This window comes from Somniosus microcephalus, chromosome 2 (genome assembly GCF_052327205.1).
Source record: "Somniosus microcephalus isolate GS21.2 chromosome 2, FLI_Smic_1.0, whole genome shotgun sequence".
NCBI classification, from domain to species: domain Eukaryota; kingdom Metazoa; phylum Chordata; class Chondrichthyes; order Squaliformes; family Somniosidae; genus Somniosus; species Somniosus microcephalus.
The window spans coordinates 388,033,730-388,056,564 of record NC_140988.1 but is presented as its reverse complement, the minus strand read 5'-3'; the positions used below and the strand labels follow the sequence as shown (position 1 = coordinate 388,056,564).

At 48.4% G+C, this 22,835-nt stretch overlaps 1 protein-coding gene across 3 annotated transcripts in view; it reads right to left on the bottom strand.

Annotated features, from left to right (window-relative positions):
- The window catches only part of rtkna (rhotekin a), a 303,025-nt gene extending 286,058 nt beyond the window's left edge, over positions 1-16,967 (bottom strand). For 2 of the 3 annotated variants that reach the window (XM_085976431.1, XM_085976433.1), the window contains exon 1: positions 16,667-16,967. In XM_085976431.1, the coding sequence (XP_085832557.1) occupies positions 16,667-16,738 (72 nt within the window). In that variant the 5' untranslated portion in view covers positions 16,739-16,967. The remainder of the gene's footprint in view (positions 1-16,666) is intronic. The other variant, XM_085976432.1, reaches the window with a different exon arrangement.
- Positions 16,968-22,835: the final 5,868 nt, after the last annotated feature.

The window sequence follows — 22,835 nt, the reverse complement described above, 5'->3', positions numbered from 1 at the left end:
ACACGGAAAAATACCAGAAAACAATTAGCAATGCATCAACTCAAGCTCTCTTAGACACCTTTCTGGATAACATATACACTCACAATAAAGAAGGCATAAACCGGGCAGTTAGTAAACTAAACAATATTTTTGATAATTTGGCAACAAATGCAAACTTGAAAGCTCGCAAGAACAAGCCCAAAACAAAAAACTATGAAAAATGGTTTGACCATGATTGCCATAACATGAGGAAAAAACTTAGAAAACTATCAAACCAAAAACACAGACATCCAGAAAACGAGGAATTACGCCTTACTTATTGTCAGACGCTAACACAATACAGAAACACACTCAGGACCAAAAAAGAGCAATTTATTAAGAATACACTCAGCTCCATGGAGGAATCCATTGAGTCGAATTATTTCTGGGACAACTTGAAAACACTACACAAAAAACAACACGACGATTTGTCCATTCAAAATGGGGACACATGGGTAAACCACTTTGAAAAATTATACCAGAAAAACACACTAGGACCAGAACAACACCAAATACGCAAAAAACTGGAAAAGCTTGAAATGGCCATAAAAGATAACCAAAACCCGCTAGGCGCCATAATAACAGAAAAAGAACTTCTTGAAAAACTCAAGGACCTGCGACCAGGAAAAGCTTGCGGGACAGACGGCATACTAAACGAGATGATTAAACACGCAGACGACAAACTGAAACTGGCTATCCTAAAACTCTTCAACTTGGTTCTGAGTGTCGGTTATTTCCCTGACATCTGGAACAAAGGACTCATAACACCCATATACAAAAGTGGGGACAAAATCGACCCAAACAACTATCGAGGCATCTGTGTAAACAGTAACCTGGGGAAGGTATTCTGTAGCATCATAAGCAAAAGACTTATAAACTTCCTTGAAGAGCACAATGTCTTGAGTAAAAGCCAAATTGGATTCCTGCCAAACTATAGAACATCCGATCATATCTTCACCCTACAGACCCTAATTGACAAACACGTTCACCATAACAAAAGCAAAATCTACGCATGCTTTGTAGATTTCCAGAAGGCTTTCGACTCCATCTGGCATGACGGTTTATTCCTGAAACTTATCGAAAGCGGGGTAGGAGGGAAAACATATGATATAATTAAATCAATGTATACAAACAATAAATGTGCAGTTAAAATTGGAGACAAACAAACAAAATACTTCCCACAGGGGCGGGGGGTGACGCAGGGCTCGCCAATCTCACCGACACTCTTTAATATTTACATTAATGGATTGGCAAAACTACTTGAACAATCTACAGCACCCGGCCTCACCCTATATGAATCCAAGGTTAAATTCCTCCTCTATGCCGACGACCTGGTTCTGCTGTCACCAACTAAGGAGGGTCTACAGCAGAACCTGGACCTGCTGGAGTCGTACTGACAGACTTGGGCCCTGACAATAAATCCCCAAAAAACCAAAGTCCTTGTGTTCCAGCAAAGATCCAAACAACATGGACCCACAATAAATTTCACAGTAGGAACAACCAAAATTGAACAAACCACTCACTACACATACTTGGGCTTAAAAATCAGCTCTACGGGAAACTTCAAACTGGCTGTGAATGAACTGAAAGAGAAAGCAAGAAGGGCTTTCTATGCCATCAAAAAATCAATCCAAATAGAAATCCCAATTAGCATTTGGCTCAAAATTTTCAAATCAGTAATTGAACCAATTGCACTCTATGGCAGTGAGGTCTGGGGACCACTAACACAACAAGATTTTGCAAAATGGGACAAACACCCAATTGAGATCCTACATGCGGAATTCTGTAAAAGTATCCTCCGGACTCAAAGGAAAACAGTAAACAACGCATGCAGGGCGGAACTAGGCCAATACCCATTAATAATCACTATCCAAAAAAGAGCCACCAAATTTTGGAATCACCTACAAATGAGCAACCCCCAATGCTATCACTACGACGCCCTGAAATGCCAAGAGCTGACCATAAAGAAGAATACCCTCAGTCAACTAGTCCTGGGACTCAATAAAGTAACTAATAACAATACTAACAATAACCAGTCCCAGGACAGTGACAGGGTAACACAAAGAATTCGACCCAACACAATCGTCGCTAAGCAAAAGGAAAAATATCTGTCATATTGGGCAGAAACAACAAAAACCCAAAGCAAACTCAATTGCTACTTGGCCCTAAACAGACAATACAACATAGCTGATTACCTGACCATGGTAAAGGATAACAAACTGAGAAGAACCTTGACAAGGTACAGACTTAGCGAACATAGCCTAGCGATCGAAAAAGGCAGACACAGGCAGACCAGGCTGCCAAGAGAAGACAGGATATGCTCTCACTGCAGTCAGGGAGTAGTTGAGACAGAGATGCACTTCCTCACAGCCTGTGGAAAATATCAGGGCATCAGAGAGAATTTCTACCAAAAATTCTCACAAATATGCCCTGAATTCAGAAATCTGACTGACAACCAAAAACTCCCATTCCTACTGGGGGAGGAGAGAAGCTGTGTAACACTGGCGGCACACTATGTTACAGCTTGCCATGAACAGAGGGACAACCAGTAAACTAAGACAAGAGTATATATAAACAAGGCGAATGTATATTTATAAACTCAGGGATATACCTGTTTATACACTGTATGAATGGAACCGCGTTTATGTGTTCAACCATAAATGTATTTTGATGCTTTGGCAACATAAGATGTACCTTATCATGCCAATAAAGCGATTTGTATTGTATTGTATTGTATTGTGTCCCAGGAAATCAATGCTGTGCAACCCAAACTGGCACTTGGCCGGGTTGATAATAAGGCCATGTTGGCTGAGACGAGAAAAAAGGGTACGCAAGTGCGTAATGTGTTCTTTCGTGCTGTTACTGGCAATAAGGATGTCGTCTAGGTAGACGAAGATGAACGGCAGATCGCGCAACATGGAATCCATGAGACGTTGGAAGGCTTGTGCTGCATTCTTCAGCCCAAACGGCATATGAAGGAACTCAACGAGCCCGAAAGGTGTGATGACGGCAGTTTTGGGGACGTCCTGAGGATGCACGGGCACTTGATGATAGCCTCGGACGAGGTCTACTTTGGAAAAGATGGAATTCCCTGCCAGATGGGCCGAAAAATCCTGAATGTGAGGAATTGGGTACCGATCCGGTGTGGTAGCCTCATTCAGGCGTCTGTAGTCGCCGCATGGTCGCCATCCGGCTTAGGAACAATGCGTAATGGCGAGGACCAAGGACTATTCGAACGTCGAATAATACCCAGGCGTTCCATTATATGGAACTCCGCCTTGGCGGCCGTGAGTTTACCGGGTTCCAGCCTTCGAGCTCTCGCATAAACGGGGGATCCTGTCGTGGTAATGTGGTGCGCCACACCGTGCCTCATGACTGAAGAAGAAAATGTGGGCCTGGTGAGCTCAGGGAACTCATTGAGAAGACGAGAGAACTCATTTGGAGATGGGACTGCACAGGCAACTGACCAAGACATCGCGGTGCTTCGGTGGCAGGGGACCGAGTGAAAAGTTGAGGCACTGATTAGCCGGCTGTGTCGGACGTCGACGAGAAACCCGTTTGCACAGAAGAAATCTGCCCCCAGGATGGCCTGTGAGACTTTCGCCGTGATGAACTCCCAAACAAAACGTTGGCCGCCAAAACTCAACTGGACCCTACGCTTTCCGAATGTGCGAATGGCCACACCATTGGCTGCCTCGAGGGGGGCACCTTGACCGCCGGATTGAAGATCTAGCTTCGACACTGGTCGGATACTGCACTGGGAGCCAGTATCACAGAGAAAACGTTGCCCTGTAATGTATAGGAGTTTCCCTGCGGACCCGACGGCCATCGCAACTCCGGCGCGTCCCTTAGGCCTTATTGATCTTCTCAGAAACCGCTGGTTTGAGGTAGGTTTTTTTTTTGGTGAGAAACTGCAGGGCGGACAGCAATTACTGGCCTTCGCACCGAAACGAGCGTGGTATGAACACCAGCCTGCAGGAGGAGGAGTCGGATTCGCTCTTGTGGGGGAAGGGTGCCTCGTGGCTGCACAAGATTGTTGTGAGGCGGTGAATATTTTATCCGCTTCCGCGGCGAGTTCAGCACAATCCGTGATAGCGGAATTGGCCAAGGCCGTCTGTACTGGCTCTGGTAGTTGACAGAGAAACAGCTCGCGGAACAGAAAACATTGCGATTCCGAGCTCAAAAGCGTGAGCGTTTGGCTCATGAGCTCGGAGGGTTTTGAGTCCCCGAGACCGGGCATGGAGATAAGTCTGCGAGCGCGCTCCGACTTGGACAGACCGAAAATCTGCAGTAAACGTGCTTTTAAAGCTTCGTACTTGCCATCGTTCGGTGGGCTCTCGAGGAGGCTGAAGACCCGCGAGACCGTGGCGCTGTCGAGGGCGGAGACCACGTAATAATAACGGGTCGAATCCGCTGCTACTCCCCGGATTGCAAATTGGGCTTCCGCCTGGAAAAACCACGCAGCCGGTTGTTGCTCCCAAAATTGCGGCAGTTTGAGGGTGACGGCGTTCGTGTCCATGATGTAACTTCAACGAAAATTGTTCGAAGAAATCGGAGTCACCAATGTAGGAACTGGGGTTCCTAGCTGAAGAATTGAGATCGACTCAGAAAATCAAAAACAATAAAATTTAGTGAACAAACGAAGCTGTACAGGAAACTGTAGGATACAATGCAAATAGGTCTGGTCTGCTTGAAAGCCTCTCTGGAAACTGCTAGACGGTTCCGAGCTCAACTGCTAGAAGGTTCCGAGCTCTGACGTCATGACGTCATCACGTTCTTCCCGCCGTTGAGAGATCACATGACGGACGGCATGACATCATCACACGGAGTACAGGAAAGAAGCCCTAGTACAGTTAACAGATACATTAAAGGTGCAGCCCCCAGCTGTACTACATTGCTGTAAAAGGAATTATATACAATTGTCCGTAATCCTCTGGTGGTTCCGCCACACTAGCACGGATTGAGAATTGGTTAACAGACAGAAAACAATTGGTAGAGATAAACAGGTCTTTTTCAGGATGGCAGGCTGTGACTAGTGGGGTACCGCAAGGATCGGTGCTTGGGCCCCAGCTATTCACAATCTATATCAATGATTTGGATGAGGGGACTAAATGTAGCATTTCCAAATTTGCTGATGATACAAAGCTAGGTGGCAGTGTCAGTTGTGAAGAGGATGTGAAGAGGCTTCAAGGGGATCTCGACAGGCTCAGTGAGTGGGCGAGAACATGGCAGATGGAATATAATGTGGATAAATGTGAAGTTATCCACATTGGTAGAATAAACAGAAAGGCAAAGTATTTCCTAAATGGTGAAAGATTGGGGAATGCAGATGCTCAAAGGGACCTGGGTGTCCTTGTATACGAGTCACTGAAAGTGAATGTGTAGGTGCAGCAAGCCATTCGGAAGGCAAATGGTATGCTGGCCTTCATTACAAGAGGATTTGAGTACAGGAGTAAAGACGTCTTACTCCAATTATATCGGGCCTTGGTGAGATCACACCTGGAGTACTGTTTACTATTTTGGTCTCCTTACCTAAGGAAGGATATACTTGCCATAGAGGGAGTGCAACAAAAGTTCACGAGATTGATTCGTGGGATGGCGGGACTGTCGTATGACAAGAGATTGAGTAAACTAGGCCTGTATTCTCTTGAATTCAGAAAAATGAGCGTGGATCTCATCGAAGCATACAAAATTATTACAGGGCTTGATAGGATGGTTGCTGGGAGAATATTTCCCTTGGCTGGGGAGTCTAGAACCAGGGGCCACAGCCTCAGGATAAAGGGTAGGCCATTCAGGACTGAGATGAGAAGAAATTTCTTCAGACAGAGGGTGGTGAATCTTTGGAATTCTCTACCCCAGAGGGCTGTGGAGGCTCAGTCATTGGGTATATTCAAAACAGAAGTCGATAGATTTCTGATGAGTGAGGGCATCAAGGGATATGGCGATAGGGCCGGTGAATGGAGTTGAGGCAGAAGATCAGCCATGATCTCATTGAATGGCGGAGCAGGCTCGAAGGGCCGAATGACCTGCTCCTGCTCCTATTTCTTATGTTCTTATGATATACTTGCCATAGAGGGAGTGCAGCGAAGGTTCACCAGACTGATTCCTGGGATGGCAGGACTGTCATATGAGGAGAGATTGGGTCGACTAGGCCTGTGTTCACTAGAGTTTAGAAGAATGAGAGGGGATCTCATTGAAACGTATAAAATTCTGACAGGGCTAGACAGACTGGATGCAGGGAGGACGTTTCCCCTCGCTGGGGGGTCTAGAACGAGGGGTCACAGTCTCAGGATACGGGGTAGGACATTTAGGACTGAGATGAGGAGAAATTTCTTCACTCAGAGGGTGGTGAACCTGTGGAATTCTCTACCACAGACAGCTGTGGAGGCCAAGTCACTGAATATATTTAAGAAGGAGATAGATAGATTTCTAGACACAAAAGGCATCAAGGGGTATGGGGAGAGAGCGGGAATATGGTATTGAGATAGAGGATCAGCCAGGATCATATTGAATGGCGGAGCAGGCTCCAAGGGCCGAATGGCCGACTCCTGCTCCTATTTTTCTATGTTTCTATGTTTAAGGTGGTCGATGGGGTGCCAATCAAGCGGGTTTCTTGAGTGTTGTTGCAGCTGCACTCATCCAGGCAAGTGGAGAGTATTCCTTCACACTCTTCGCTTGTACCTTGAAGATGGTAGAAAAGCTTTGGGGAGTCAGGAGGTGAAGTCAGCACAGGCATGTGTTTTTTTTCCAATTTAACAGCCTCTGATCTGCTCTTGCAGCCATGGTATTTATGTGGCTGGTGTTTAGACTTTCTCTTGTTGGAGATGGTCAATGCTTGGCACTTGTGTGGCGTGAATGTTCCTTGCCACTTATCAGCCCGAACCTGAATGTTGTCCGAGCCTGAATGTTGTCCCAGTCTTGCTGCATGGGGGCACGGGCAATGTTCCCTTTAAGCTGCGTGGCCATGTTCCAGGGGTCCCGCACAGCCGGTGACCCGCTCTTAAATTGAAAAAAAAATGCGCCTGCACTAACTTTTGAATGGGCCGTGTGGCCTGGGCCTGAGATGATTGGCTTCCAATAACCAAAACCATTTTCCTTTGAGCTCGGTGTGACTCCAGCCTGTGGAGAGTTTTCCCCTGATTCCCATTGACGTCAATTTTACTTGGGCTCCTTGATGCCACATTCAGTCAAATGCTGCCTTGATGCCAAGGACACTCATTCTCACCTCACCTCCAGAATTAAGTTCTTTGTCCCTAAGAACATAAGAAATAAGAGCGGGAGTCGGTAATATGGCCCTCGAGCCGGCTCCGCCATTCAATAAGATCATGGCTGATCATCGACCTCAACTCCACTTTCTCGCCCGATCTCCATATCCCTGGATTCCCCTGGAGTCCAAAAATCTATCGATCTCAGCCTTGAATATACTCAAAGACTCAGCATTCACAGCCCTCTGGGGCAGAGAATTCCAAAGATTCACAACCCTCTGAGTGAAGAAATTCCTCATCTCAGTCTTAAAATGGCCGACCCCTTATCCTGAGACTATGCCCCCTAGTTCTAGTCACTCCAGCCAGGGGAAACAACCTCTCAGCATCTACCCTGTCAATCCCCTTCAGAATCTTGTATGTTTCAATGAGATCACCTCTCATTCTTCTAAACTCGAGAGTATCGGCCCATTCTACACAATCTCTCATCATAGGACAGCCCTCTCATCCCAGGAATCAATCTAGTGAACCTTCGTTGCACCGCCTCCAAGGCAAGTATATCCTTCCTTAGATAAGGAGACCAGAACTGTGCCCAGTACTCCAGGTGTGGTCTCACCAAGGCCCTGTACAATTGTAGCAAGACTTCCTTTCTCTTATACTCCAACCCCCTTGCAATAAAGGCCAACATGTCATTTGCCTTCCTTATTGCTTGCTGTACCTGCACGCTCGCTTTCTTTGTTTCTTGCACGAGGACACCCAAATCTCTCTGAACACCAACATTTGAAAGTTTCTCACTAATTAAAAAATATTCTGTTTTTCTATTAAGAACATAAGAAATAGGAGCAGGAATAGGCCACTTGGCCCCTCGAGCCTGCTCCGCCATTCAATAAGGTCATGGCTGATCTTGGGCTCAAAGCCACTCCCCTGCCCGCTCCCCATCACCCTTCACTCCCTTATCTTGCTAAAATCTGTCTATCTCCACTTTAAATGTATTTAATGACCCAGCCTCCACGGCTCTCTGGGGCAGAGAATTCCACAGATTTACGACCCTCAGAGAAGAAATTCCTCCTCATCTCAGTTCTAAAAGGGCGACCCTTTATTCTGAAACTGTGCTCCCGAGTTCTAGAATTCCCCACGAGGTGAAACATCCTCTCTGCATCTACCTTGTCGTGGCCCCTCAGTATAGAGTCATAGAGTCATAGAGTCATAGAGTAATACAGCACGGATAGAGGCCCTTCGGCCCATCGTGTCCATATGTATCTTATATGTTTCAATAAGATCACCTCTTATTCTTCTAAATTCCAATGAGTATAGGCCCAGCCTGCTCAACCTTTCCTCATAAGTCAACCCCCTCATCTCTGGAATTAACCTAGTGAATCGTCTCTGAACTGCCTCCAATGCAAGTATATCCTTCCTTAAACAAGGAGACCAAAACTGTACGCAGTACTCCAGGTGTGGTCTCACCAACACCCTGTACAGTTGTAGCAGGACTTCCCTGTTTTTATACTCCAATCCCTGTGAAATAAAGGCCAACATTACATTTGCCTTTTTGATTACTTGCTGTACCTGCATGCTAACTTTTTGTGTTTCATGCACAAGGACACCCAGGTCCCTCTGAACTGTAGCATTTTGTAATCTCGCTGCATTTAAATAATAATTTGTTTTTTTATTTTTCCTGCCAAAGTGGATAACCTCGCACTTTCCCACATTATACTCCATCTGCCAAATGTTTGCCCACTCACCTAGCCTGTCTATATCCCTTTGCAAGTTCTTTGAGTCCTCTGCACAACTTGCTTTCCCACCCATCTTTGTATCATCCGCACACTTGGCTACATTACACTCGGTCCCTTCATTCAAGTCATTGATATAGATTGTAAATAGTTGAGGCCCCAGCACCAATCCCTGTGGCACCCCACTAGTTACCGTTTGCCAACCAGAAAATGACCCATTTATCCCGACTCTCTGCTTTCTGTTAGTTAGCCAATTCTCTATCCATACTAATATATTACAAGCCAAATGAATGTTGAATGTTTAAATGTCTTAATCTAAATGTACACTCTTGGGAGCCGCAAGCCTACATTTCGTTGTACTGCACTTGTGCACTAACAATGACAATAAAGTTGATTATTATTATTATTATATTAGCCCCAATTCCGTGAGCTCTTATCTTATGCAGTAACCTTTTATGTGGCACCTTATCGAATGCCTTCTGGAAATCCAAATACACGACATCAACTGGTTCCCCTTTATCCACCCTGCTCGTTACCTCCTCAAAGAACTCCAGCAAATTTGTTAAACATAATTTCCCTTTCCTAAAACCATGCTGACTCTGCCTGACTGCATTATAATTTTCCAAATGCTCTGCTACTGCTTCCTTAATGAAGGACTCCAGCATTTTCCCAAAGACAGATGTTAGGCTAACTGATCATCTTCCTACCAAAGTGAATAACCTCACATTTCCCAACATTATACTCCATCTGCCACCTTACTGCCCACTCACTCAGTCTATCTCTATCCCTTTGCAGACTCTGTGTTCTCCTCACAGCTTACTGTCCCACCTAGCTTTGTATCATCAGCAAACTTGGATACTTTACACTTGGTCCGTTCATCTAGGTCATTAATATAGATTGTAAATAGCTGAGGCCCCAACACTGATCCTTGCGGCTCCCCACTAGTTACAGCCTGCCAACCTGAAAAAGATCCGTTTATCCCCACTCTCTGTTTTCTGTCCGTTAACCAATCCTCTATCCATGCTGCTATATTACCCCTAACCCCATAAGCCCTTATCTTGTGTAATAACCTTTTTGTGGCACCTTATCGAATGCCTTTTGGAAATCCAAATATACTACATCCACTGGTTCCCCTTTATCTACCCTGCTAGTTACATCCTCAAAAAACTCTAATAAATTTGTCAAACACGATTTCCCTTTCATAAAACCATGTTGACTCTGCCTAATCATGTTATGATTTTCTCAGTGCCCTGACACCACTTCCTTAACAATGGATTCCAGCATTTTCCCGACGACTGATGTCAGGCTAACTGGCCTGTAGTTCCCTGTTTTCTCTCTCCCTCCTTTCTGGAATAGCGGTGTTACCTTTGCGACCTTCCAATCCGCTGGGACCGTTCTAGAATCTAGGGAATTTTGGAAGATCAAAACCAATGCATCCTTTATCTCTTGAGCCACCTCTTTTAGAACCCTAGGATGTTGGCCGTCAGGTCCAGGGGATTTGTCAGCTTTTAGTCCCATCAGTTTCTCTAGTACTTTTTCTCTACTTATATTAATTACGTAAGTTCCTCACCCTCATTAGACCCTTGGTTCCCCACCATTTTTGGCACACGTTTTGTGTCTTCTACTTTAAAGACAGATACAAAATATTTGTTTAACGTTTCTGCCATTTCCGTATTCCCCATAATAATTTCTCCTGTCTCAGCCTCTAAGGTACCAACGTTAACTTTTGCTAGTTATCTCTCATATTCTATTTTTTCCCTTTTTAGCAATTTGTTGGTCAACCTTTGCTGGTTTCTGAAACTCTCCCAATCCTCCGGATTATTACTATTCTCTGCAACATTATAAGCTTCTTCTTTCAATCTAATGCTATCTTTAACTTCTTTAGTGAGCCACGGTTGGATCACTTTTCCCATGGAATTTTTGTTTCTCAATGGAATGTATTTTTGTTGAGAATTATGAAATATTTCTTTAAATGCTAGCCACTGCTTATCTACCGCCATACCTTTTGATCTTTATTTAGACTCTAGTTTCGGACTTAGGCAAGTCACTCTCAAAATTAACATAGAGTTATCATATGATCACTCTGCCCCAGAGGATCCTTTACTATGAGATTGCTAATTAACCCTGTCTCATTACACAGTACAAGATCTAAAATAGCCTGTTCCCTGGTTGGTTCCATGACATATTGTTCTAGGAAACTGTCCCAGATGTATTCCATGAACTCATCCTCCAGACTACCTTTGCCAATTTTATTTGTTTCAACAAAGGCTGTAATGAGGTCTGGAGATGAATGGTCCTGGTGGAACCCAAACTGAGCATCAGTGAGCAGGTTATTGGTGAGTAAGTGCTGCTTGATAGCACTGTCGATGACACCTTCCATCACTTTGCTGATGATTGAGAGTAGACTGATGGGGCGGTAATTGCTGGATTGGATTTTTCCTGTTTTGTGCGGACAGAATTTTCCACTTTGTCGGGTCGAAGGAGGAAGCTTATAAAGTTGCCAGAAAAATTGGTCAGCCTGAGGATTGGGATCTTTTTACAAATCAGCAAAGGGGGACCAAGAAATTGATAAAGAAAGGGAAAATGGAATATGAGCACAAACTAGCGAAAAATATAGAAACGGATTGTAAAAGCTTCTATAGGTACGTGAAAAGGAAAAGACTGGCGAAGGTAAATGTAGGTCCTTTACAGTCAGAGATGGGAGAATTTATAATGGGGAATGAGGAAATGGCAGAGAAATTAAATAAATACTTTGTTTCTGTCTTCACGGAGGAAGACACAAAAAACCTCCCAGAAATACGAGAAAACCAAGGGTGTGACGAGAATGAGGAACTTAAAGAAATTATTATTAGTAAAAAAACAGTACTAGCAAAATTAATGGGACTAAAAGTCGATAAATCCCAAGGACTGGATGACCTACATCCTAGGGTTTTGAAAGAGGTGGCCATTGGGATAGTGGACGCATTGGTTGTCATCTTCCAGAATCTATAGAATTTTGGAACGGTTCCTGCAGATTGGAGGATAGCAAATGTAACCCCGCTATTTAAGAAAGGAGGGAGAGAGAAAACGGGGAACTACAGACCTGTTAGCCTCACATCAGTAGTTGGGAAAATGCTGGAATCTATTATAAAGGATGCAATAACTGGGCACTTAGAAACTAATAGTAAGATTGGGCAGAGTCAACATGGATTTATGAAAGGGAATAACTGTTTGACAAACCTATTGGAGTTCTTTGAGGATGTAACTAGTGGTGTAGACAAAGGGGAACCGGTAGATGTGGTGTATCTGGATTTTCAGAAGGCCTTTGATAAGGGCCCACACAAGAAGTTGGTGAACAAAGTTAGGGCATATGGAATTGGGGGTAATATACTAGCATGGATTGAGAATTGGTTAACAGACAGAAAACAAAGAGTAGGGATAAACAGGTCTTTTTCAGGATGGCAGGCTGTAACTAGTGGGGTACCGCAAGGATCGGTGCTTGGGCCCCAGCTATTCACAATCATTGATATAGATTGTGATGAGGGGACTAAAGGTAACATTTCCAAATTTGCTGATGATATAAAACTAGGTGGTATTGTCAGTTGCGAAGAGGATGTGAAGAGGCTTCAAGGGGATCTCGACAGGCTCAGTAAGTGGGCGAGAACATGGCAGATGGAATATAATGTGGATAAATGTGAAGTTATCCACTTTGGTAGAAAAAACAAAGGCAGAGTATTTCCTAAATGGTGAAAGATTGGGGAATGAAGATGCTTAAAGGGACCTGTGTGTCCTTGTACATGAGTCACTGAAAGTGAATGTGCAGGTGCAGCAAACCATTAGGAAGGCAAATGGTATGCTGGCCTTCATTACAAGAGGATTTGAGTACAGGAGTAAAGAAGTCTTACTCCAATTATATAGGGCCTTGGTGAGACCACACCTGGAGTACTGTGTACAATTTTGGTCTCCTTACTTAAGGAAGGATATACTTGCCATAGAGGGAGTGCAACGAAGGTTCACGAGATTGATTCCTGGGATGGCGGGACTGTCGTATGAGAAGAGATTGAGTAAACTAGGCCTGTATTCTCTTGAATTCAGAAGAATGAGAGGGGATCTCATTGAAGCATACAAAATTATTACAGGGCTTGAAAGGGTGGATGCTGGGAGAATGTTTCCCTCGCTGGGGACTCTAGCACCAGGGGCCACAGCCTCAGGATAAAGGGTAGGCCATTCAGGATTGAGATGAGAAGAAATGTCTTCACACAGAGGGTGGTGAATCTTTGGAATTCTCTACCCCAGAGGGCTGTGGAGGCTCAGTCATTGGGTATATTCAAAACAGAAATCAATAGATTTCTGACCAGTAAGGGCATCAAGGGATATGGTGATAAGGCCGGTGAATGGAGTTGAGGCAGAAGATCAGCCATGGTCTCATTGAATGGCGGAGCAGGCTCGCATGGCTGAATGGCCGACTCCTGCTCCTATTTCTTATGTTCTTATGATGCCAGTGTTGTAACTGTACTGGAATAGCTTGGCTAGGAGTGCAGCTAGTTCTGCAGCACAAGTCTTCAGTATGATAGCCAGGATGTTGTCGCTGCCCATAGCCTTAGCTGTATCCAATGCATTCAGCTGTTGCTTGATATCATGTAGAGTGAATCAAATTGGCTGAAGACTGGCTTCTGTGATGGTGGGGACCTCAGGAGGAGGCCGAGATGGATCATCCACTCGGCACTTCTGGCGGCAGATGGTTGCAAACACTTCCGCCTGGTCTTTTGCTCCCATGTGCTGGACTCCATACTCCATCACCATGGAGGATGGGGATGTTCATGGAACCTTCTCCTCCCGTTAGTTGTTTAATTGTCCAGCACCATTCATGACAGGATGTGGCAAGACTGCAGAGCTTTGATCTGATCCGTTGGTTGTGGGATCACATAGCTCTGTCTATTGCATGGTGCTTGCCTGAGGCTGAGATGGTTGGCCTCCAACAACCAAAACTATCATCTTTCGTGCTAGGTATGACTCCAGTGTGTCTGATCTATACGCGCCAAAATCCTCAAACTCCCTTTGTAACAGCACTATGGGAGTACCTTCACCATACAGACTGCAGCGGTTTAAGGCGGCAGCTCACCTCCACCTTCCTTTTCAAGGGCAATTAATGATCGGCAATGAACAGCGACGGCCACATCCCATGAACTAATTTAAAACAAATATGAGGCACTGCACACCAGCTCAGCAAGGTTACATCGACAGCACCTCCCTACAACCTTTTACCACTGAGCTTCATTAAGTGAACACCGTCACCTCCAAGTTCCCCTCCATCCTGATTTGCACACGTCGCCATTACTGTGCCCAGTCCCCCCACCCACTGCCCAGTCCCCCCACCCACAGACCGCTGCCCAGTCCCCCCACCCCCCGCTGCCCAGTCCCCCCACCCACAGACCGCTGCCCAGTCCCCCCACCCACCACTGCCCAGTCCCCCCACCCACAGACCGCTGCCCAGTCCCCCCACCCACAGACCGCTGCCCAGTCCCCCCACCCACCGCTGCCCAGTCCCCCCCACCCACAGACCGCTGCCCAGTCCTCCCACCCACAGACCGCTGCCCAGTCCCCCCACCCACAGACCGCTGCCCAGTCCCCCCACCCACAGACCGCTGCCCAGTCCCCCCACCCACAGACCGCTGCCCAGTCCCCCCACCCACAGACCGCTGCCCAGGCCCCCCACCCACAGACCGCTGCCCAGTCCCCCCCACCCACAGACCGCTGCCCAGTCCCCCCACCCACTGCCCAGTCCCCCCACCCACAGACCGCTGCCCAGTCCCCCCACCCACAGACCGCTGCCCAGTCCCCCCACCCCCCGCTGCCCAGTCCCCCCACCCACAGACCGCTGCCCAGTCCTCCCACCCACAGACCGCTGCCCAGTCCCCCCACCCACAGACCGCTGCCCAGTCCCCCCACCCACAGACCGCTGCCCAGTCCTCCCACCCACAGACCGCTGCCCAGTCCTCCCACCCACAGACCGCTGCCCAGTCCTCCCACCCACAGACCGCTGCCCAGTCCCCCCACCCACCGCTGCCCAGTCCCCCCACCCACAGACCGCTGCCCAGTCCCCCCACCCACAGACCGCTGCCCAGTCCCCCCACCCACAGACCGCTGCCCAGTCCTCCCACCCACAGACCGCTGCCCAGTCCTCCCACCCACCGCTGCCCAGTCCCCCCCACGCACAGACCGCTGCCCAGTCCCCCCACCCACAGCTGCCCAGTCCCCCCATCCACAGACCGCTGCCCAGTCCCCCCACCCACAGACCGCTGCCCAGTCCCCCCCACCCACAGACCGCTGCCCAGTCCCCCCACCCACCGCTGCCCAGTCCCCCCACCCACAGACCGCTGCCCAGTCCCCCCACCCACAGACCGCTGCCCAGTCCCCCCACCCACAGACCGCTGCCCAGTCCCCCCCACCCACAGACCGCTGCCCAGTCCCCCCACCCCCCGCTGCCCAGTCCCCCCCACCCACAGACCGCTACCCAGTCCCCCCACCCACCGCTGCCCAGTCCCCCCACCCACAGACCGCTGCCCAGTCCCCCCACCCACAGACCGCTGCCTAGTCCCCCCACCCACAGACCGCTGCCCAGTCCCCCCACCCCCCGCTGCCCAGTCCCCCCACCCACAGACCGCTGCCCAGTCCCCCCACCCACAGACCGCTGCCCAGTCCCCCCCACCCACAGACCGCTGCCCAGTCCCCCCCACCCCCCGCTGCCCAGTCCCCCCACCCACAGACCGCTGCCCAGTCCCCCCACCCACAGACCGCTGCCCAGTCCCCCCACCCACAGACCGCTGCCCAGTCCTCCCACCCACAGACCGCTGCCCAGTCCCCCCACCCACAGACCGCTGCCCAGTCCCCCCACCCACCGCTGCCCAGTCCCCCCACCCACAGACCGCTGCCCAGTCCCCCCACCCACAGACCGCTGCCCAGTCCTCCCACCCACAGACCGCTGCCCAGTCCCCCCCACCCACAGACCGCTGCCCAGTCCCCCCCACCCACAGACCGCTGCCCAGTCCCCCCACCCACAGACCGCTGCCCAGTCCCCCCACCCACCGCTGCCCAGTCCTCCCACCCACAGACCGCTGCCCAGTCCCCCCCACCCACAGACCGCTGCCCAGTCCTCCCACCCACAGACCGCTGCCCAGTCCTCCCACCCACCGCTGCCCAGTCCCCCCACCCACAGACCGCTGCCCAGTCCCCCCACCCACCGCTGCCCAGTCCCCCCACCCACAGACCGCTGCCCAGTCCCCCCACCCACAGACCGCTGCCCAGTCCTCCCACCCACAGACCGCTGCCCAGTCCCCCCCACCCACAGACCGCTGCCCAGTCCTCCCACCCACAGACCGCTGCCCAGTCCCCCCACCCACAGACCGCTGCCCAGTCCCCCCACCCACAGACCGCTGCCCAGTCCTCCCACCCACAGACCGCTGCCCAGGCCCCCCACCCACAGACCGCTGCCCAGTCCCCCCCACCCACAGACCGCTGCCCAGTCCTCCCACCCACAGACCGCTGCCCAGTCCCCCCCACCCACAGACCGCTGCCCAGTCCCCCCACCCACAGACCGCTGCCCAGTCCCCCCCACCCACAGACCGCTGCCCAGTCCCCCCCACCCACAGACCGCTGCCCAGTCCCCCCACCCACAGACCGCTGCCCAGTCCCCCCACCCACAGACCGCTGCCCAGTCCCCCCACCCACCGCCGTTACCTGAAGGCTCAGCGCGATCTGACGGATGTAGAGCAGGTTCAGGTCCTCCATGATCCGGATCGTCTCGTCCATTTCTGGGTGCCGGGCCGGTCACTCCCCGCCTCTGACAATCCGCGACATCTCCCCGGGCTCCGGACACCGGTCACCGGTCACTCTCCGCCCCGGGCTCCGGATACCGGTCACTCCCCGCCTTAGGGAGCTCCTCGCTGAGATCCCGTCTCCGAATCGCTCCCGGACCTCAGGCAACGTTTAAATGTGTGGAGCAGCTCCGACCCGACCCGAGCCCAGCCCAGCCCAGTACAGTTCCAGTCCCGAGCCCAGCCCAGTCCAAGTCCCAGCACAATCCCAGTCCAGTACAGCACAGTCCCCAGCCCAGTACAGTTCCAGTCCCCAGCCCAGCCCAGTTCCAGGCCGGCCCCAGGACGCGCCTCCCACACACATTCATTCCCTGCCAGCTCCGCATTCTTCCCTGACAGGAAGCCAGCTGTGTGAATGCTGCCTCTCTCTCCCCGCCCCTCACCCTGCTCCTGCCAGAGGCCCTTTGGCTCACAGGGACATTGCAGACACACAAGCTCCATTCAGCTCATCTCTTCTGCTAAATGCACCAAGTGTTTAGGCTCAAGTAGCTTCAACCTCACTGAAAATGTAAAGTTCAAGTTCTGTCTACTGGAGATTCAGATTCAAGATTGTTTAGGGATAAAATTAACAGAGTATGCAGAGTCAGAGGAGAAGTGGCAGAATGGCTGCAAGACAGAGAGCAGAGGGATCGGTCCTGGGACCCCAGCTATTCACAATATATATTAATAATCTAGATGAGGGAACTAGATGTAATATCTCCAAGTTTGCAGACGACACAAAGCTGGGTGGGCGTGTGTGCTGTGAGGAGGATGCCGAGAAACTCCAGGATGATTTGGACAGGTTGGGTGATTGGGCAGAAGCATAGCAGATGCAATATAACATGGATAAATGTGAGGTTATTCACTTTGGTGTCAAAAACAGGAAGGCAGATTATTATCTGAAGTGCAACGAGACCTGGGCGTCTTTGTGCACCAGTCGCTGAAGGTAAGCATGCAGGTGCAGCAGGCAGTTAAGAAGGCAAATGGTATGTTGGCCTTCGTAGTGAGAGGGTTTGAGTACAAGAACAAGGATGTCTTGATGCAGTTGTACAGGGCCTTGGTGAGACCGCACCTTGAGTACTGTGTGCAGTTTTGGTCGCCTTATCTGAGGAAGGATGTTCTTGCCATGGAAGGAGTTCAGCGAAAAGGGTGTAAAAGAAAAGACAGCCATCCGTGGCTAAGTAAAGAGATTAAGGATAGTATTCGACTAAAAACAAGGGCATATAAGGTAGCCAAATCTAGTGGGAGGATAGAGGATTGGGAAAACTTTAAAAGACAGCAAAAAATAACAAAAAGATTGATTAAGAAAGGGAAGATAGATTATGAAAGTAAATTAGCAAAAAATATAAAAACAGATAGTAAGAGTTTTTATAGTTATATAAAAAGAAAAAGGGTGGCTAAAGTAAATGTTGGTCCCTTAGAGGATGAGACCGGGAAATTAATGGTGGGAAGTATGGAGATGGCAAAAACACTGAATGAATATTTTGTATCAGTCTTTACAGTAGAGGACACTAAGAATATCCCAACACTTGAGAAACAGGGGGCTATGGGGGGGAGGAGCTAAACACGATCAAAATCACTAAGGAAGTGATACTCGGTAAAATAATGGGACTCAAGGCGGATAAATCACCTGGACCTGATGGCTTACATCCTAGGGTCTTGAGGGAAGTGGCGGTAGGGATTGTGGATGCATTGGTAATAATTTTCCAAAACTCCCTGGACTCGGCAAAGGTCCCGACAGACTGGAAAACTGCTAATGTAACACCCTTATTTAAAAAGGGCAGTAGACAGAAGGCTGGAAACTATAGACCGGTTAGCCTAACATCTCTGGTAGGTAAAATTTTGGAGTCCATTATTAAGGAGACAGTAACAGGACATTTGGATAATCATCATTTAATAGGACAAAGTCAGCATGGTTTTATGAAGGGGAAGTCATGTTTGACAAATTTGCTGGAGTTCTTTGAGGAAGTAACATATAGGGTGGATAAAGGGGAACCAGTGGACGTAGTGTATTTAGACTTCCAAAAGGCATTTGATAAGGTGCCACACAAAAGATTATTGCTTAAGATAAAAAATCACGGGATTGGGGGTAATATTCTGGCATGGAGAGCGGATTGGCTATCTAACAGAAGGCAGAGAGTTGGGATAAATGGTTCATTCTCAGACTGGCAATCAGTAACTAGTGGTGTTCCGCAGGGGTCAGTGCTGGGTCCCCAACTCTTTACAATCTATATTAACGATTTGGAGGAGGGGACCGAGTGTAACATATCAAAGTTTGCAGATGATACTAAGATGGGGGGGAAAGTAGTGAGTGAGGAGGACATAAAAAACCTGCAAGGGGACATAGACAGGCTAAGTAAGTGGGCAGAGATTTGGCAGATGGAATACAATACTGGAAAGTGTGAGGTTATGCACTTTGGCGGGAAAAATCATAGAGCAAGTTATTATCTTAATGGCAAGAAACTGGAAAGTACTGAAGTACAAAGGGATCTGGGGGTCCTGGTGCACGAAACTCAAAAGGTTAGTATGCAGGTGCAGCAAGTGATTAAGAAGGCCAATGGAATGTTGGCTTTCATTGCTAGGGGGATAGAATATAAAAATAGGGAGGTATTGCTTCAGTTGTACAAGGTATTGGTGAGGCCGCACCTGGAATACTGCATACAGTTTTGGTGTCCATACTTAAGAAAAGACATACTTGCTCTCGAGTCAGTACAAAGAAGGTTCACTCGGTTAATCCCGGGGATGAGGGGAGGGACTCTACTCATTGGAGTTCAGAAGAATGAGAGGCGATCTTATTGAAACATATAAGATTGTGAAGGGGTTGGATCGGGTGGATGCGGGGAGGATGTTCCCAATGATGGGTGAAACTAGAACGAGGGGGCATAGTCTTAGAATAAGGGGCTGCTCTTTCAAAACTGAGTTGAGGAGGAACTACTTCACTCAGAGGGTGGTAGGTCCATGGAATATGCTGCCCCAAAAAGCTGTAGAAGCTACATCATTACATAAATTTAAAACAGAAATAGACAGTTTCCTAGAAGTAAAGGGAATTAAGGGTTACGGGGAGCGGGCAGGAATTTGGACATGAGTCTAGGTTCGGATCGGTCATGGCCCTGTGGGTAGCGGAGCGGGCCCAGGGGCCGTGTAGCCTGATCCTGCTCCTATTTCGTGTGTCTAATTCTGTTAGATTCAGGAGATGGTTCTGTGATAGTAGATTGGCGGTTAGGATCAGATCAGCCATGATCTTATTGAATGGCGGAGCAGGCTTGAGGGGCCGATTGGCCTACTCCTGCTCCTATTTCTTATGTTCTTATGTTCTTATGTTCTTCACCAGACTGATACCTGGGATGGCAGGAATGACGTATGAGGAGAGATTGTGTCGATTGGGCTTATACTCGCTGGAGTTTAGAAGAATGAGAGGGGATCTCATTGAAACTTATAAAATTCTAACAGGACTGGACAGACTAGATGCAGAAAGGATGCTCCCGATGGTTGGGGAGTCCAGAACCAGGGGTCACAATCTAAGGATAAGGGGCAAGCCATTTAGGACAGAAATGAGGAGGAATTTCTTCACCCAGAGAGTGGTGAACCTGTGGAATTCTCTACCACAGAAGGCAGTAGAGGCCAATTCATTAAATATATTCAAGAAGGAGTTGGATATATTTCTTAAGGCTAAAGGGATCAAGGGATATGGAGAGAAGGCAGGGACAGGGTACTGAATTTGGATGATCAGCCATGATCGCATTGAATGGCGGAGCAGGCTCGAGGGGCCGAATGGCCGACTCCTGCTCCTATCTTTATGTTTCTATGAGTATCATAGAAATTTACAGCTCAGAAGGAAGCCATTCGGCCCATCTTGTCTGTGCCGGCCAACAAAGAGCCTAATCTTGGTCCGTCGCCCTGTAGGTTACACTTCAAGTCCATATCCAAGTACTTTTTAAATGTGATGGGGGTCTCTGCCTCTACCACCCTTTCAGGCAGTGAGTTTGAGACCCCCACCACCCGCTGCATGAAAACATTTCTCCTCAAATCCCCTCTAAACCTCCAACCAATTACTTTAAATCGATGATAGCAGAATACTGCGGATGCTGGAAATCTGAAATAACAACAGAAAAAGCTGGAAAAACTCAGCAGGCCCGGCAGCATCCGTGGAGAGAGAAACAGGGTTAACGTTTCAGGTCAAGCCCTTTAAAGCAAGTTCGGGGGCTGGGAAATGGGGGAGGGGATGAAAGAACAAACGGGAAGGTCGGTGAGAGGTGAAGAGACATTAAGAGATATTCAAGGCGAGCCGAGATGGTAATGGGACAGGTTAAGAAACAAAGGACGGCTCTAGATGAAGTGTGAAATACGCTGGCAGAGTGAGAGACAGCTGCCATGTGGGAGAGAAAAAAAGGAAAAGTCACAAACCAAGTGTGAATAAAAAATATAAAAATATAATCAGGGCCGAGGTTATGATCTGAAATTGTTGAACTCGATATTGAGTCCTGAAGACTGTAAAGTGCCTAATCGGAAGATGAGTCGCTGTTCCTCGAGTTTACATTGAGCTTCCGTGGAACAATACAAGAGGCCGAGTACAGTGAGGTCTGACTGGGAATGGAGCGGTGAATTAAAGTGACAGGCCGCCGGAAGCTCGGGGTCATCCTTACGGACTGAACGGAGGTGTTCCGCAAAGCAGTCACCCAATCTGTGTTTGGTCTCCCCAGTGTAGAGGAGACCGCATCGTGAGCAGCGAACACACCTGCAACACCTGTCCTTATACCTCCCCCCTTCCCACTGTCCAGGGCCCCAAACACCCCTTCCAGGTGAAGCAGCGATTTACTTGTACTTCTTGCAATCTAGTATACTGTATTCGCTGCTCACGATGTGGTCTCCTCTACATTGGGGAGACCAAACGCAGATTGGGTGACCGCTTTGCGGAACACCTCCGTTCAGTCCGTAAGGGGGACCCCGAGCTTCCCGTTGCCAGTCACTTTAATTCACCACCCCATTCCCACTCGGACCTCACTGTCCTCGGGCTCTTGCGTTGTTCCACGGAAGCTCACCGTAAGCTCGAGGAACAGCACCTCATCTTCCGTATAGGCACTGTGGTGATTATTCTTGTTTTAAAAGAAGCATTGTAATTGGTTGCCTGTTTTCCTGCCTTGAGATATATGCTGTAAACTTATTGGTTAGTTGATTCCATGTGACCTGTGGTGGCCATCTTAAATTCAGTTTTCTACAGTGGTTGAGACTGGGTGCTCAACATGTACTTGCTGGTTTTTTAAGGTTAATAAAGCCTAGCTTTTGAAAGGCAATCTACTCTTTATCTCAATTTATTAACCTTTTGCTATAATGGAACGATATCTTCGACCGGAACGATTTAATGCTGGAGTGGATGATCAATGGAAACATTGGTATCGTACATTTAAAAACTTTTTGGGTGTGTTGGATCAGCAATCTCTAAATAAGTTGGATATACTAATCAACTACATTGCTCCGGATGTGTATAAGTATATTTTGGACTGTGAAACTTATGAATTGGCTATTGCTACGTTGGAATTTTTTTTTGTTAAACCCAAAAATGAGGTATTTGCACGTCACCTTTTATCTGCCCGTAGGCAGCAGGCGGGAGAATCCTTGGATGCTTATTTACAAGCACGCCGGCGCCTTGGTGCTAACTGTAATTATAAGGCTGTGTCTGCAGAAGAACATAGGGAAGAGTCGGTACGGGATGCATTTATTAATGGATTACTGTCTAGATCAATTCGTCAGCGGTTATTAGAAAATAAGATCTTGGATCTTAAGAGTGCTTTTGAGCAAGCCTCTACATAGGATTTGGCTCAGAGAAGTTCGGATTCTTATGCTCTTTTTGATCGGCCTGCGACCGTGGTTTCGGCAGTTCCGGATGAAAGGGAGTTACGTGGATTTAATAGGAGTGGTTTACCAGATTCCGAAACAGTTTCTACTTCGGCAGCTGTTGCCTCTTGGATTCAGAAGTGTTATTTTTGCGGGAACACCCGGCACCCCCGTCTGAAGTGCCCTGCCCGGGAGGCTGTGTGTGGTAAATGCGGCAAGGG